At 42.3% G+C, this 13,237-nt stretch overlaps 1 protein-coding gene across 1 annotated transcript in view; it reads right to left on the reverse strand.

The window, feature by feature from the left end:
- Positions 1 to 13,025, reverse strand: part of pdzrn3b (PDZ domain containing RING finger 3b) — a 238,182-nt gene extending 225,157 nt beyond the window's left edge. Inside the window, exons 1-3 of the mRNA XM_052017794.1 lie at positions 12,253 to 13,025; positions 10,645 to 10,725; positions 9,357 to 9,464 (exon numbers count right to left, since the gene is read on the reverse strand). Of these exons, the coding sequence (XP_051873754.1) occupies positions 9,357 to 9,464; positions 10,645 to 10,725; positions 12,253 to 12,966 (903 nt within the window). The 5' untranslated portion in view covers positions 12,967 to 13,025. The remainder of the gene's footprint in view (positions 1 to 9,356; positions 9,465 to 10,644; positions 10,726 to 12,252) is intronic.
- Between the last annotated feature and the right edge of the window lie 212 nt (positions 13,026 to 13,237).

Consider the following 13,237-nt stretch of genomic DNA (forward strand, 5'->3'; position numbering starts at 1 on the left):
CAATTTAGTAACTCTGCACAGATACCTTCAAAATGTAGGTTTTTAACCAGTCAGTGGTAATTTAATCTACCTGAGTTTAATTAAGAGTCTATATTATTTGTATACATGCACTAAATATCATTGACACAACTGCAAGTATCTGAAGCAGAAAGGGAGTTTAGGTAAATCAAAAATGCCAGATAAACTCTTCTACTCAACTCATGTGTCACAGCTTTCTTCTGTTCAAGTTTTTGTCTCCAAGCCAGGACCAACCTCTTAACTGAGGCAGAGGATCGAATCTTCAAGAAGCAGTGCCTCAAGAAGGCAGTATCCATCATTAAGGACCCTCACCACCCGGGATATGCCCTCTTCACGTTACTACCATCAGGGAGGAGGTACAGGAGCCTAAAGACCTACACTCATCATTACAGCAACAGCTTCTTCCCCTCCGCTATCAGATTTCTGAATGGTCCATGAACCCATGAACACTACCTCATTATTCCCCTTTTGCACTATTTAATTTATTTCTGTAGTTTATAGTAATTTTTACATCTTTATCTCTTGCACTGTACTGCTGCCATAAAACAACAAATTTCATAACATATGTCAGTGATAATAAACCTGATTCTGGCTCCGATTCTCAGGTACTGCCGCAAGTCTCAATTGCCAAGTCAACTGAATTAATCTGAATTGAATTACTGATTTCCACTCAAAATCCAACCAAGTTCAGAATACTTGATCCTAGTTGTCATATCCAGAAGATCTTAGAGGCCATTTCAGCCAGGTTATAAAGTACAAATCACTCCTTGTCGGATGAAGAGAATTCAAAGAGACCAAAGGCGACATAAGTGCACCCCTACTGAGAAGCTTCAGGGAATGATGAAGCCTCTGCCTGAATTTTTAAAATCTTAGAAAATTCCTTTTAACATCTCTGAATACATCACTTTCTAAGTTATGCCCACTTCAGAAGAACAAACTTACAACCTCTCATGCCACTGCAATATTTACTTACTTATTAAAGAATACCCCTTAAGTATAGTCAATGTAACTACGACCTCCTCAGTTGGCCTGTTCCAGAGTGAAAAACTTTCCCCTCAGATCTCCCTTAAATCTCATCCTCACCGGAGCATGCACAAGCAGTGGAATAAATGCACAACACCTCCAACTACCCACACATCCCATCAGGCATCACTTATGGCAGGCTGTGCCTGTCGCACATAAGGCTCTTCAACCACCTCATAATCCAACGAACCTGAGTGGAAGCAAAATACCCTTGGCACTGAAGAATTGTGAAAAAGAAAACTATTGCACTTACAGCCTCAAACTTCTTAAACTTGAAGAAACGTTTGGTCAACTTCATCCTTAAGAGGGTACCGCACTCCTGCATGTAAATTTAAGTAAGATATACAGAGGTTTCATTAAGTACGAGTCCTCCCCAGATTACAGTGTGGTTCCATTCTTGTGAACTGTTCATAACCTGGACAGTTCTCAAGTCAGAAATGCAGCAGCATACCAAGTTCCTGCATGGCAGAAGATGCCAGCAGCCCTGCAGCAGCCAGCAAATCCATCCCACTGGTCTCTCAAATGCTCATTTGTATGTACGGGCTGTACATGAATCAGGTGTTCATAACTTGGGGAGGACCTGTATATAAAAAAAGCAAAGAATTTCTTTAAATGCCCATGTTTAAACTGAAGAATTGGAACTGTCACCTGGGACTGACTGAAAGATCATTATCTCATTAAGAAGGTCAGTGAGGTAAATCAACTATCAATTGTATAACCTAGTAAGACAAAAACACTCTGAAATGAGGTGTCAGCCTCAAAAATCAATACAGCATTCGTACGATGTTTAGTTTTATATGGATTGATTATCAGCATTCCACTGATTATGAATTTGGGAAACACATATTAAGAAATTCTTTCCACAATTCCAAAGAAGTAGGGCTATGCATTAAAACAATTGGCATAACCTGGAACACAACAATTTTGTGCATATTTCTGAGTGTCTTAGCATCTGTCAGTAGAATTGAAGTTTTGGTATCTTAGTGCCTTTTTTTCTGATGTAGAGCTCCCCCAGATGACATCAACAGTAATTCAACACACAAAATTCATTTGCCATGAGTTTTTCAACCTCACTGGTCTGAAAAATGACAGTTCTCATTTAGTCACAGAACAACAAGGTTTTACTCATCACATTATTCCCAAAATCATGCTAAAATAGCCAACACTCAGATTGCCTTTTCTGTCCTCACTGAGATGTCGAACCTCAAATATAGTCCCACATGTGCCTTGACTGCTTTGTACTTCGAGGTCAGGGTCAAGGTCAGTCTCAGCTTCCCAGCCTCTGAATCATTCCAGGCTCCTGCTGCTGATCTCATTTTGCTTCTTACTGTTACATTAGGGAAGTCAGCCAAATTGCATAATCGACGAGAAGAGACTTGATCAACTCTTCCTTCAGCCCACAAGACAGTGCAGAGCAAGCACTGGAAATTGTTTTCAATGCAGACTTCCCCAAAATACAAGCATTCACAGGCTGCATTTGTGTTCTGACAAAAACCTCCCTGGCAGCTTCCACCAGGTCAATCTGTCTACAATCCCGGAGATTCTCTCCACTTCTCGACATACATTTCTCCTGCTGGTACTGTTCTTCATCACATTGTTTTGGTACCAAAGATATGTCCTGGAGATCAATGATTAAAGGCTGGGGAAACGTCTACTGTCCTTATTTATAACAGCCACCAGAAAACATTTCATAAGGTCCTCGTGAAATATGACAACAGACAGAGTCTAACACAGTAGACAGGCACAAACTAGCAACTGCTGATAAGTTGTGTCCATCAGGGATATATGTTGGCATCTCGACTATTCACTGTATTAATTATTAACCTTGATAACGGTACGGGGAGCTAAGTTGGCCAGTGCCAGAAAAATAGGCAAAATGGTGAGCAGCATTGAACATCCACTTTTGACCCAAAATGAATAGAATATCTCCAAAATCATGAAAAGCCAGAACTAGAGGAGCTCAAAAGTGACAATGAACCACTGTACATAGATCATTGCACTGTTATAGATAAATCAGAGGAAAATAGAAAACTGGTGATATCTACAAGGCTGGAATACAAGGGAGTGTAAAATAATGTTCCAGCTATACAAAGACCACAAGTAAAGAACTGTAGGCACCACCTCTCATTGCCCTTGGAGAACAGGCAGCTCAGCTTTACAAGAATAATATCCCTGGACTCTCAAAGATAAATTATGAGAAAAGAATGCACTAACTGCATTCTGGATGGTGCTGAGGAGAATTAATCATCTTCAAGCTGTTAAGCAGAACTAACATAGGAGATAGAGAATATTTCCACTAACTGTGGACTAGTTGGGCAGCAGAACTTTGGAACTCTCACCTGTAAATGCTAGGTCAATTATTAATTTTAAATGTGAGATTTATAGATTTCTGTTAACCAAAGATTAAACAAAAAGGGTCAGGGTAAAGGCAGCTGCATGGAATGCACTCACAGATCAGACTTGCTCTGACTGAATGATGAAGGAGGCTGAATCAGATATCCGTATCTGATTGGTTTAAATCTCAATTCAAAATGGTTATTTGGAAAAGTGATTCTTAGGAACAATTTACCACCCTCCCCTGTCAACCCTGCACCTTCCACCCATATAAATATAAGACTAGAAATTGGATTTGAGAATACAAACCATGTGCATCTTTTCAATGCATTAATCATGCATAAGAAGCACTTTATACATCTTTGTAGTGTTTGCACCCACTTCTGAGGGTGAGAAATTGGACTAAAGGCTTTTTGCCATGATTCACCCTACTCCATAACAAAGGTATTATGGGTACTCCAATAACATGGGGGACATTGTCACCCAACACTGAGCTGTTTAACTGTACTCCGCCCCAATTTCCAATCCCTGATTTATTGCCTCCCACTCCACTCCTCACTCTGTCCCATTTTCACTCATCTTATTGGCAGCCTATGTGGCTGCCATGAAGAAAGATCTTTTATTGTAAAATTCCCCTTCCCAGCAAGCTGTAGAGCGATTAGACGACAGCTGCCAGATCTGCGAACAACTTCTCTCTGTGAATGCATAAGTCGGCTTCTAGCCCTTTCAAATGAGACAAAGCCACACTAACCAATTTCTTGAAGCAAGGGTGCCCCAACATAGTGATTTTTCTGGGCGACACTCAATTTGGTGTAAAGGAAAAGTGTCATGTCCATTTAGCACACCAAAAGTGGGTGCAATGGACAATTTATCAGAATGTTTGGAACTCTACAATAACAGCTGTCATGATTCTTAGATCATGGAAAGGAAAATTATTTACAGAAAAAGTTGCAAGTGCTACATAAACCCTTTTCCTGAACAGCTCCAGAAACAAGAAGCTGCTGAATAACACAGATTCTAACTAGGAAGTCAGTCAAAATGTTAAAGGACAGAATATGGAGATGGCAAAGAAGGTGCAGTAGAACTGAGGTGGCGAAGACATAAATGAAAGTTTCAGTGTAGTGGAAGTGATATCAAAACACATAGTTTGAGTGGCAGGTTAGAAGTGAGATTTGAAGCTTAGCATCAAACAGAACATTGAGGTTGGGTACCACCAGCAACCTGTCAAAGCATCCAGTGAAGGGACTGAATCAGGAGAAAAAGTGTTGAGCTTTTGTTGCAACTCAATTGGTTGCCTTTGGTGTTGTCAGAGTTGCGTAAGGCTGTTGCTGTTTCAAGAATCAATGGCACAGGATCTGTCTATGTAATGAAAGCAAAACTGTTAGCGTTCACTTTCACTTGTTTGTGAAACTGACGGCAATTACAGGTATGAAAGCCTAAACAGTAAAATGTGGTAATCCAATGCATCTCCTCCATAGGGTGGTGGATTGTTGGAGTCTTTTTATATTAAATCCACACAAAATCAATGATTTTATGTGAAGTTCATCTTTAAAAAAAACAATGGAAACATGAGTCATTTTGAAGGAGGTGTAATTGAGTTCTTAATGGCATATGGAGATATAATTATTGCTGAATAAGCAATCTGGCACAGAAGAACTAACTTTCTGTATCTGGTATGTCATTCTCAGAATAACATTTAAATTGTCTATGATGTAAATATGATAATTTACTCTTTAAAAAAAATCAGTGTCTATCTTAACTTTGTGTGCCAGTTATGAATTTTATTCCATGTTCTGTAAAATGTTAAATAAAATCATTCCACTTTACTTTCTGGTTTGCTGCCTGTAAAAATCTATCAATCTGATCTAACCAGCTTGATGCAATCACTGACACTGCCCATCAGAGGAGAGCGGGAGTGGTGAGACAGGGGCCAGTAGGTGATTTGTGGACAGAAAATCTGTCATCCTTCACCTATCCTTAGCCCACCAATCACCTACTGACCCCCATCTCACCACTCCCCCTCTCCTCTTTATACTAGCTACCTTCCCTCTCCACTCTCAGTCTTGATGCAGGGTTTCGACCCAAATTGTCAACAGTTCCTTTCCCCCAACAGAGGCTGCTTGGCTTGCTGAGTGCCTCCAGCAGATTGTTCATTGCTTAGATTCCAGCATCTGAAGTCTCTTGTGTCTCCACTGCACATCAGAGTACCCCTTCAGGTGGGGATTGATCGCCAATCACAGGAGAAAATGTTATTTTTTCTGGGCAGATTTTTTTATGTCAGAGGCAAACACTGCCCCTTTTTCACATCTGAAAATCTGGCTATACCGAATTAAGCAAAACTGTAGAACAAATAACTTAAACTTCTTTTCTGTTCATCAATTTACTATACCAAAAACAACTGAAAAGCTGATGTGACTGCATGAGCAGACTGTTTGTGCCCAGGGCAAAATATCTATTTTTAAATAGTTTTTAAAAATATTTCAAAATGCATATATGCAATATTGTTATTGCCATCTGGGGAGTGATCAAATGAAAAGCCCTCCAATTTTGTTCATTTTTGTCTTTTTCTCCCCCGCTTCAACTACAAATGTTCTCAAATATTTTTGGAATATGTAACTGTAATATTAAAAATGAAACCTTATGGTCCCTGTAAATAAGTACTCAATTATTTAGCTATTTCCTCTTCAGAATGCAAAAGCCTAACATACATGATGCATTTTTGTCATTATTGTAATCACTGAACAAACAAATTCCATAACAAATCTGCATTACATGTGACTTGTAACTCAATGGTTTGAAATCAATGTTTTACACATGGTACAAACTACTGGACCATCTCACACTACAATGGTCAGAGTAGTAGACTACAATAACTGTCCTCTGAAATGGAAGGGAAACATGAACAGGGTCCCACTCCAAAATATTATCCAACCACTGCAACTGGATAATGTGTTATTTCAGAAAACTCAGCTCCAAAGGCAGCCCCTGGTGGTAAAACTGTCCACCAGAGAGATCGGACCCACAGAACATGACGTGTCACATGGATAAAAAGATGGCAATGATGTTGATATAAAAAAAAGGTCAGATTGTGCAGGTTGTACCTCGCCACCCAGAGTTGCAGTTCACAATCCCCTTCCAGCGACACTTGTTTAGTCCAAATGTGCATCAGTAACTAGACCTGACAGGGCCTTGTCCAGAGGCCCCTCACAACCTTTAATGGAAGATAAATCTGAGGATAGATATTTGCCCTTTATAAAACTGAAGCACAATCAACCCCAAATATTAAATCTATTTCTCTCTCCACTGATGCTGCCTGATCTGATGAGCAGATTTAATAGTGTTTAATAGTGTTTAAATGTCTGTAACAGTCAGAAACATTTAATAACTATTGAAATTGAAGTAATTATTTTTACAATATTTACAAATAAAGATTTAATTAGGAACATACAACACTAACAATAGAAAAATAAAGCAAAATAATTTAAAAATCAACAACTTAGTTCCCTTTTAGCCTCCTGATTCATCAGCCAAGAATCTTCACGCACACCAGTGGGGTCTCAGATTCTGCATAAAGGTCTGTCTTGGCAAAGAAGCTGAATGAGGACTCCCTAGATTTTGGCATGTCCCATCAAGACTGAACTCTTCTGTTGGACTCCACTGTCACTGCTTGTCCCTCAGTAAATGCTGGGACTTCTGCACTCAGCTTCACATGCACAGAAATTCAAGACATACTGAAGTTCAACAGCTGAAAGCTGGCAACTTGGATCACAGCCAGACAGCAAGATTCAGCCCAAAAGAAAAGAGAGAAAATACTTTTATGCCTATGTCAATTCACACGTAAGTGATGTCATACTTGAACATCGAACCAAGTCAAAACATAACCACAAATAAGAAGTTTAGAAGATGTTAACCAAACTGCACGAGAACTGATTTACTTAGGTTACAACAGCACAAAATAGTTTATTTTTTTCTGTAAACTGCAGACACAAAATGAACAATAAAATGAAATGGAAAATTTGCTAAATTAGTTAAGTAGTTCATAGTGTCACCCCATACAAATCAAATGGACCACAGTTAGTTGTATTTTTTGGCTCAGAAGTTCAATCTTGGAAAATACAAACTTATCTTTTCCAGATCTATTACTGTCAACTAGTGTTCTGAGACCAGCCCAATCCTAATGGTAAGGACCTGCAGGGTGGCAAGGTCTGACTGCGTAAATGCCATCATATGCAGGGCTAGAACAAGGCCCACCCACAAGACAGCCAGCTAAGCCACATCCTCTGGCTTAGCCAGCTATCAAACACATCAGAATTTTCATTTAAAAACTATTAAAACAATTTATTATTAAACCAAAATTTTAAAATATATTAACTAAAACACAAAACACACATAAACAAAAATGTATTAAATTTAATTTAATAAAATATTTGGCAATGCACATCTGCATCTGCAAAGCCATTCTCAGCCATCCAAATTAATAGAGACAATGGAGACTTCAGATGTGGAAATCTAAAACAAAAACAGAATGCTGGAAGAACTCAGTGAGTCAGTCAGCATCTGTGGAGGCAAAAGATGTCAGTCAATCTTTCAGTCAAGTGCCTGGGGGCTAAGGACGGAGAGGAAACAGGAAAGATTGCCAGTATATAGCAGTACAAAGGGGGATGGGACAGAGGCTAGAAGGTGATAGGTGAAGCCAGATGGGGAGGGGATGATGAGCAGTTGGAACTAGGTGGGGGGAGCAGATAGGAGGAATGAACAAAGGGAGAAAAAAATAGGTGGGTAAGTGAGTGTGTGTGGGAGGAGAGCATGGGGTGTGGGTTATCTGAAATTGGAAAATTCAATATTTATACCATTGGGTTGTAAGCTACCCAAGCGGAATATGAGATGTTGTTCAGGACTTCCTGGTTTACTCGTGCCTCCCCACCCTCACCTCCCCATCCCCTGGCAGTTTCTCCTGCAACTGAAGGCAATATAACACCTGTCCCTTCACCACCATCCAGGGACCTAAACAACCCTTTCAGGTGAGGCAGAGGCTCACCTGCTCTTCTTCTAACCTGGCTTACTACATTCAGTGCTCGCAATGTAACCTCCTCCACACTGGTGAAACCAGGTGTAGACGAAGTGGTTGTTTTGTGGAGTACCTGCACTCTGTCCGCAATGGCCATCTCCCGCTTCCAGATGCATGTCATTTTGGCTCTCCTTCCCGCTTCCACACCAACCTGTCTGTCGTCGGCCTTATCCACTGCTAAATGCAAATTGGAATAACAGCTTCTCATATTCCGTGCTCTTTCCCCACACACATTCACTTATCCATTGAGTTTTCTTCTCCCATTGCTCTATTTATAATGCCTTCAGGGATTCAATTATTTCCCACTGAGATAAACTTAAGCTGCCTTGGATGAATTTATAACACAATAAAACACAGCAACTTTATAACTGTAACTTAAAACAGCAAATGTTAATGAGCAAACTTCCACAAGCATGAAATCAAATATGCTAAGTCCAGTGGCATGAGTTTTGCAATGACTTTGAGCTGCTTTGTTTTACAGATTGGATCTGCAATGAAATACTGTTTTGTTTTTTGATCTGCCTTTTTGCTTGCTGCAAGACTATGAAACAAAATTAATTTTCCCAATTTCAAGAGGACCAGGGCACACGAAAAACTCTCTGGAAGAGTGGAAGACATTTCCACGTGGAAAGGCCACAATCAAAAGTCTGGGAAATCCAAATGCTGTTCCAAAGGACATTCATCTGAGATTTGGCATGAAGGATATAATTAACAGAGAACAAAGGGAAACCGTAATCCAGCTTCCTCCCACACAACCACCAGAGAGTAAAGGTAATTATTGCTGGCATTCCACATCTCAATTTGCAGTATATAATGAGAAGGGTATATTATGTTGAATCTTATCCAAACTACATCACTAATAAATTAACCAACTTTTTCATGCAATGACTGAGAGGCAAAGAGTTCCACCTACCTCTAGAATTCTGTCATGGATCTGCAGTCCACCTTCTTTGTCTGTGGGTCCATTCTCCACTATTTTTGACACAAAAATCCCCTCACACGCTGTGCCCTCTTGATTTTCCTTATGAAAAAATAGCATCACAAGCAAAAAAAAAGTGAATTTAGTTTTTAAAATGTAGACCAGGAAAGAGCTTCAAATAAATCCAAAGAGATTAATAAGAGGGCTGGCATCAATTTGCAATGATCTAGGAGATCTATTTTTTCTACCATATTCCCCTATTTCTGTCTGTTGCCTCTCAGCAAAATCTAAAACATCAGCATCATGTTTCACATTTATACTGAGACAACTTCGCGTCGCAACTACTTCTCGTGATCTTTCAGTGCCTCAAAATTATCTGACTGTTAGTGACATCCAGCACTGGAAAAGAAGAAATTTCTTCCACCTGAATATAGGAAGGACTGAAATCTGCATCAGAATCTCTGTTCCCAAGGCACCAACACCATCCCTCTAGATGAGTCAGAGTTAAATCCAACTCCTGGCTGAATCTTCCACCACATCTCTGCGCACTGGTAAGACCAGTTAGCTCCATCTCTATAATCTCTTCCAATGTCCAAGATATTTATCTCCTCCATTATTGAACATTCCTGAGTTTAATCACACCAGCACTTGTGGCCATGCCTTTGGTTGGGTCGTCCGGAAGTCCCGCATTCCCTCCCAAAACATCTCTAACATTCTTTCCCATGTACGTGTTCCTTAAAACTCACCTTTCTGACAGATCTTTTGATCACCTTAATCTTTTGATCTTTTAAAACAGAAGGGTTTTTTTTCTAAATTTGATAACACTACCATGAAATGCCTTGGGACCTTTATACTACATTCATGGCACAATGTGAATGGAAATTATTGATTCGTTTTAATGTGACATTCAACACAGTGAAGTAACTTTCGATGATAGCGTTAAGATTGCTGGGCTGGAGGGGTGATGGTCACAGTTGACAGTCACCTCGCAGCTGGGCGCTAGTATATCTCAAACAATGTAACCTATTCCCTCCACGTCAAATGAGCAGGGGCTGCCAGGGATATTTGCATGCGGTCAGTTTGAATGACATTTACGTTGTGCAAGGTATTTTAACACTACTAAAGGTCCGTGTACACTTCTTCCATAATGGGCATTAGAGAGGTCAGACAGTGCAAATCCGATTGAAAACCTCCCACTCATCGCAGCACAAGCAACGGTGCACATTCCTACAAAGGCATATACTGGGAAATCATAGTGATAAATACTGAACTGTAAACATACCGCACAAGGTCTGCCGCCGATAATATTAAATCCCAGAGAACCCGCGTCTCGCTGCATAATGATGGTCAGGGTCTCTCCGCCCTAAAAGCAGATGAAACGACAGGTGTTGGGTGGTAGGGCTCTAAACAACTGTTAATGAGCGACTGGCAAGTGCACGCAACGAGGCAAAAATGGAAAATACCGACTGCTGTACATAAAAATAACAATTGCTGCAAAAACAGCACTGGAAACTTACACCAAACTTGTGCATCGCAACCGTTCAGCGACAGCGGAAGGCTGGTCTGTTCTCGCAGAGTCTGACGCCACAGTTAAAGCCACCACTTCAATATACAGCCCTCTTTCAACTCATAAATACCTATCCTGGACAGTTCGCTTCAAATAATTCATTCCAGGACAATGTTTTGTGAAATAAATCATAAAATGGACAATATGTTGATAATTAACAAAAAAAAACCAAAAGCAACCGCACTTTTATCCGGATAACAAGCACATTAGCAGGCTTAGATGTTGTGCACAGCACTTAAAACTAAACTCGAGGTTGCAGGTTATCCCCTCCCTTCATGAACAAACCAATGATTCCGAGGGGAAGATATCCCAATAACCCAACCTAAAACAGATCTGCGGAGGAGCGTGTCCCAGGGGAAGGTTTCTAATTGAATCTTTTCGCTGCCTCTGAGGGAAGATGTTTGTGTGGATGTATTTCTGCACGGGTCGTCCCTTGGAGTGCAGAAGATAGTAATTGCGTGCGAGTTGTATATTTGTTAAATATCTGAGCTTCTACATGTGTCGGTCCCGGCCACTCATTGTGTGAGTCTATGGAAGCGTCTAGGTCGTGAGGGAAACTTTGTGTGTGTGTGTGTGTGTGTGTGTGTGTAATACCTGCCGAGTGTGTCTGCGCTAGGGTCAATGTCTCCCGTGTCTCTGTACGGTCTGTAGTTTGTCGACGACTCTCTTTGTGTCTCTGAACGAATCTACGTGTCAGAAAGAGAGACCGTGTGTGTGTGTCTGAGAGAAAAAAAACTTCAGACCCTGCCCATCAGAATTTTTATCCGTATTTGTTAAAGAGAGGGGGCGAGAGAGAGCCTAAAATCTGCATCTGTGTGAAAGCCTGTATTTGTGAGTTTGTGTGAGAGTCTGGGATGGTCTGTGATTGTGTGTGAGATAAACAGAGATACGGATATGCCGGAAGTCCCTCTTTGTGAAGTTCCTGACAGTGAATGAAAGAGAGTCAAAGTTTGTGAGTGTATCCGTGAGCGAGATTCCCGGGAGGTATCTCCCTGTGAAGTTTGTGACTGTGTGCGAGAGTCTCTGTTGGTGTATGTGAAAGAGGGAGAGCTAGCCTTCTCTCTCTCTCTCTCTCCCTCTCTCCGTGCACGCTCTGTGACTGACCCTCCACATTCACACCCGTCTCCTCGAAGTCGCGCTCACCTTCTCCCCGAGCACGAGCCCAGAGCGCGCGCGCCAACCCCTCATCAGGCTCGCGCAACAACTTCTCCTCCCCACCCCCAACAACCCCCCCCCTCCCACCCCGCACCCCAGCTTCTCACGCAGAAACACTGAAAAAACAAGACAAGAGGGTGCGGGCGAGGGAAACCGAACAAAACTCACATTGCACTGAGCAGGGAGGCTTTTGGTCAGGGACCGTATCCTGGCGCTGTACTCGGTGAATTTCTTCTGGTACTTGAGAGCTGTCATCTGCACCTCGCTCTGCAGGGCTGACAGCTGCGAGAGCAGCGACTTCTCCCGCTTGCCCGCCCTGGCGCTCTGCTTCTTCAGCTCGCGCTCCAGGCTCCCGATCTTGCCCTGGAGCGCGTGGCCGTGCGCCTTGAGCGCCTTCAGGCAGCAGTGTGTGCCCAGCCTCTGCTCGCCGTGCACCAGCATCAGGCCGCAGCCGCGCTGGCAGATGCCGACCGGCCGCTGCTCGCAGCTCTCCCGCATGTGCGCGTCCACGTCCTTCAGGTTGAGCGACTCGCCGCAGCCCTTATTCCTGCACTCGGCCGGCGAGTAGTCGCACATCTCCGTGTGCTCCGCCAAGTGCTGCAGCCGCACCACTTTGTCGCAGCCCCTCTCGTAGTTGTCACAGCGGATTTCCAGTTTCAGGATGAGGTTCTTCAGGGGCAGGACGTGGTTCAGCTCCTTGGTGGCGACCCTCCGGCATTTCACCGGGCAGTTGCCTCGCTGCACGATCCAAGGCAAGAGGCAGCCGGCGCAGAAGACGTGTCCGCAAGGGGTTGTGAGAGGATCTTCCAACACTTTATTGCACAAGTTGCATTTAAAGTCGGGATCCACTTCCTCGCTGAAACGCTCCAGGTCGAATCCCATTTTCGAAAGCCCCTTCACCCCACAACTAATGCTGAAAGTTTTGCACCCTCTACCGCTGGTTATCCTCACTCATTGGCAGCCGGCTGCTGGGTCTAAACTGACGAACCTAATCGTCTGATACTTCCTTGAGAAGGGTGCTGAAGGACCGCCTACCGTACCCATTATCCAAGGAGAGCAAACTGGAAACAAATGCTTCGCTTCCCCTCCATCAAAACAAAAAAAAATGCTGAGTGGTTTGGATCGGTGTCGGCCCGCAGTTGGCAACTCTCTC

The sequence above is a fragment of the Pristis pectinata genome, chromosome 6, assembly GCF_009764475.1.
Source record: "Pristis pectinata isolate sPriPec2 chromosome 6, sPriPec2.1.pri, whole genome shotgun sequence".
Taxonomy (NCBI): domain Eukaryota; kingdom Metazoa; phylum Chordata; class Chondrichthyes; order Rhinopristiformes; family Pristidae; genus Pristis; species Pristis pectinata.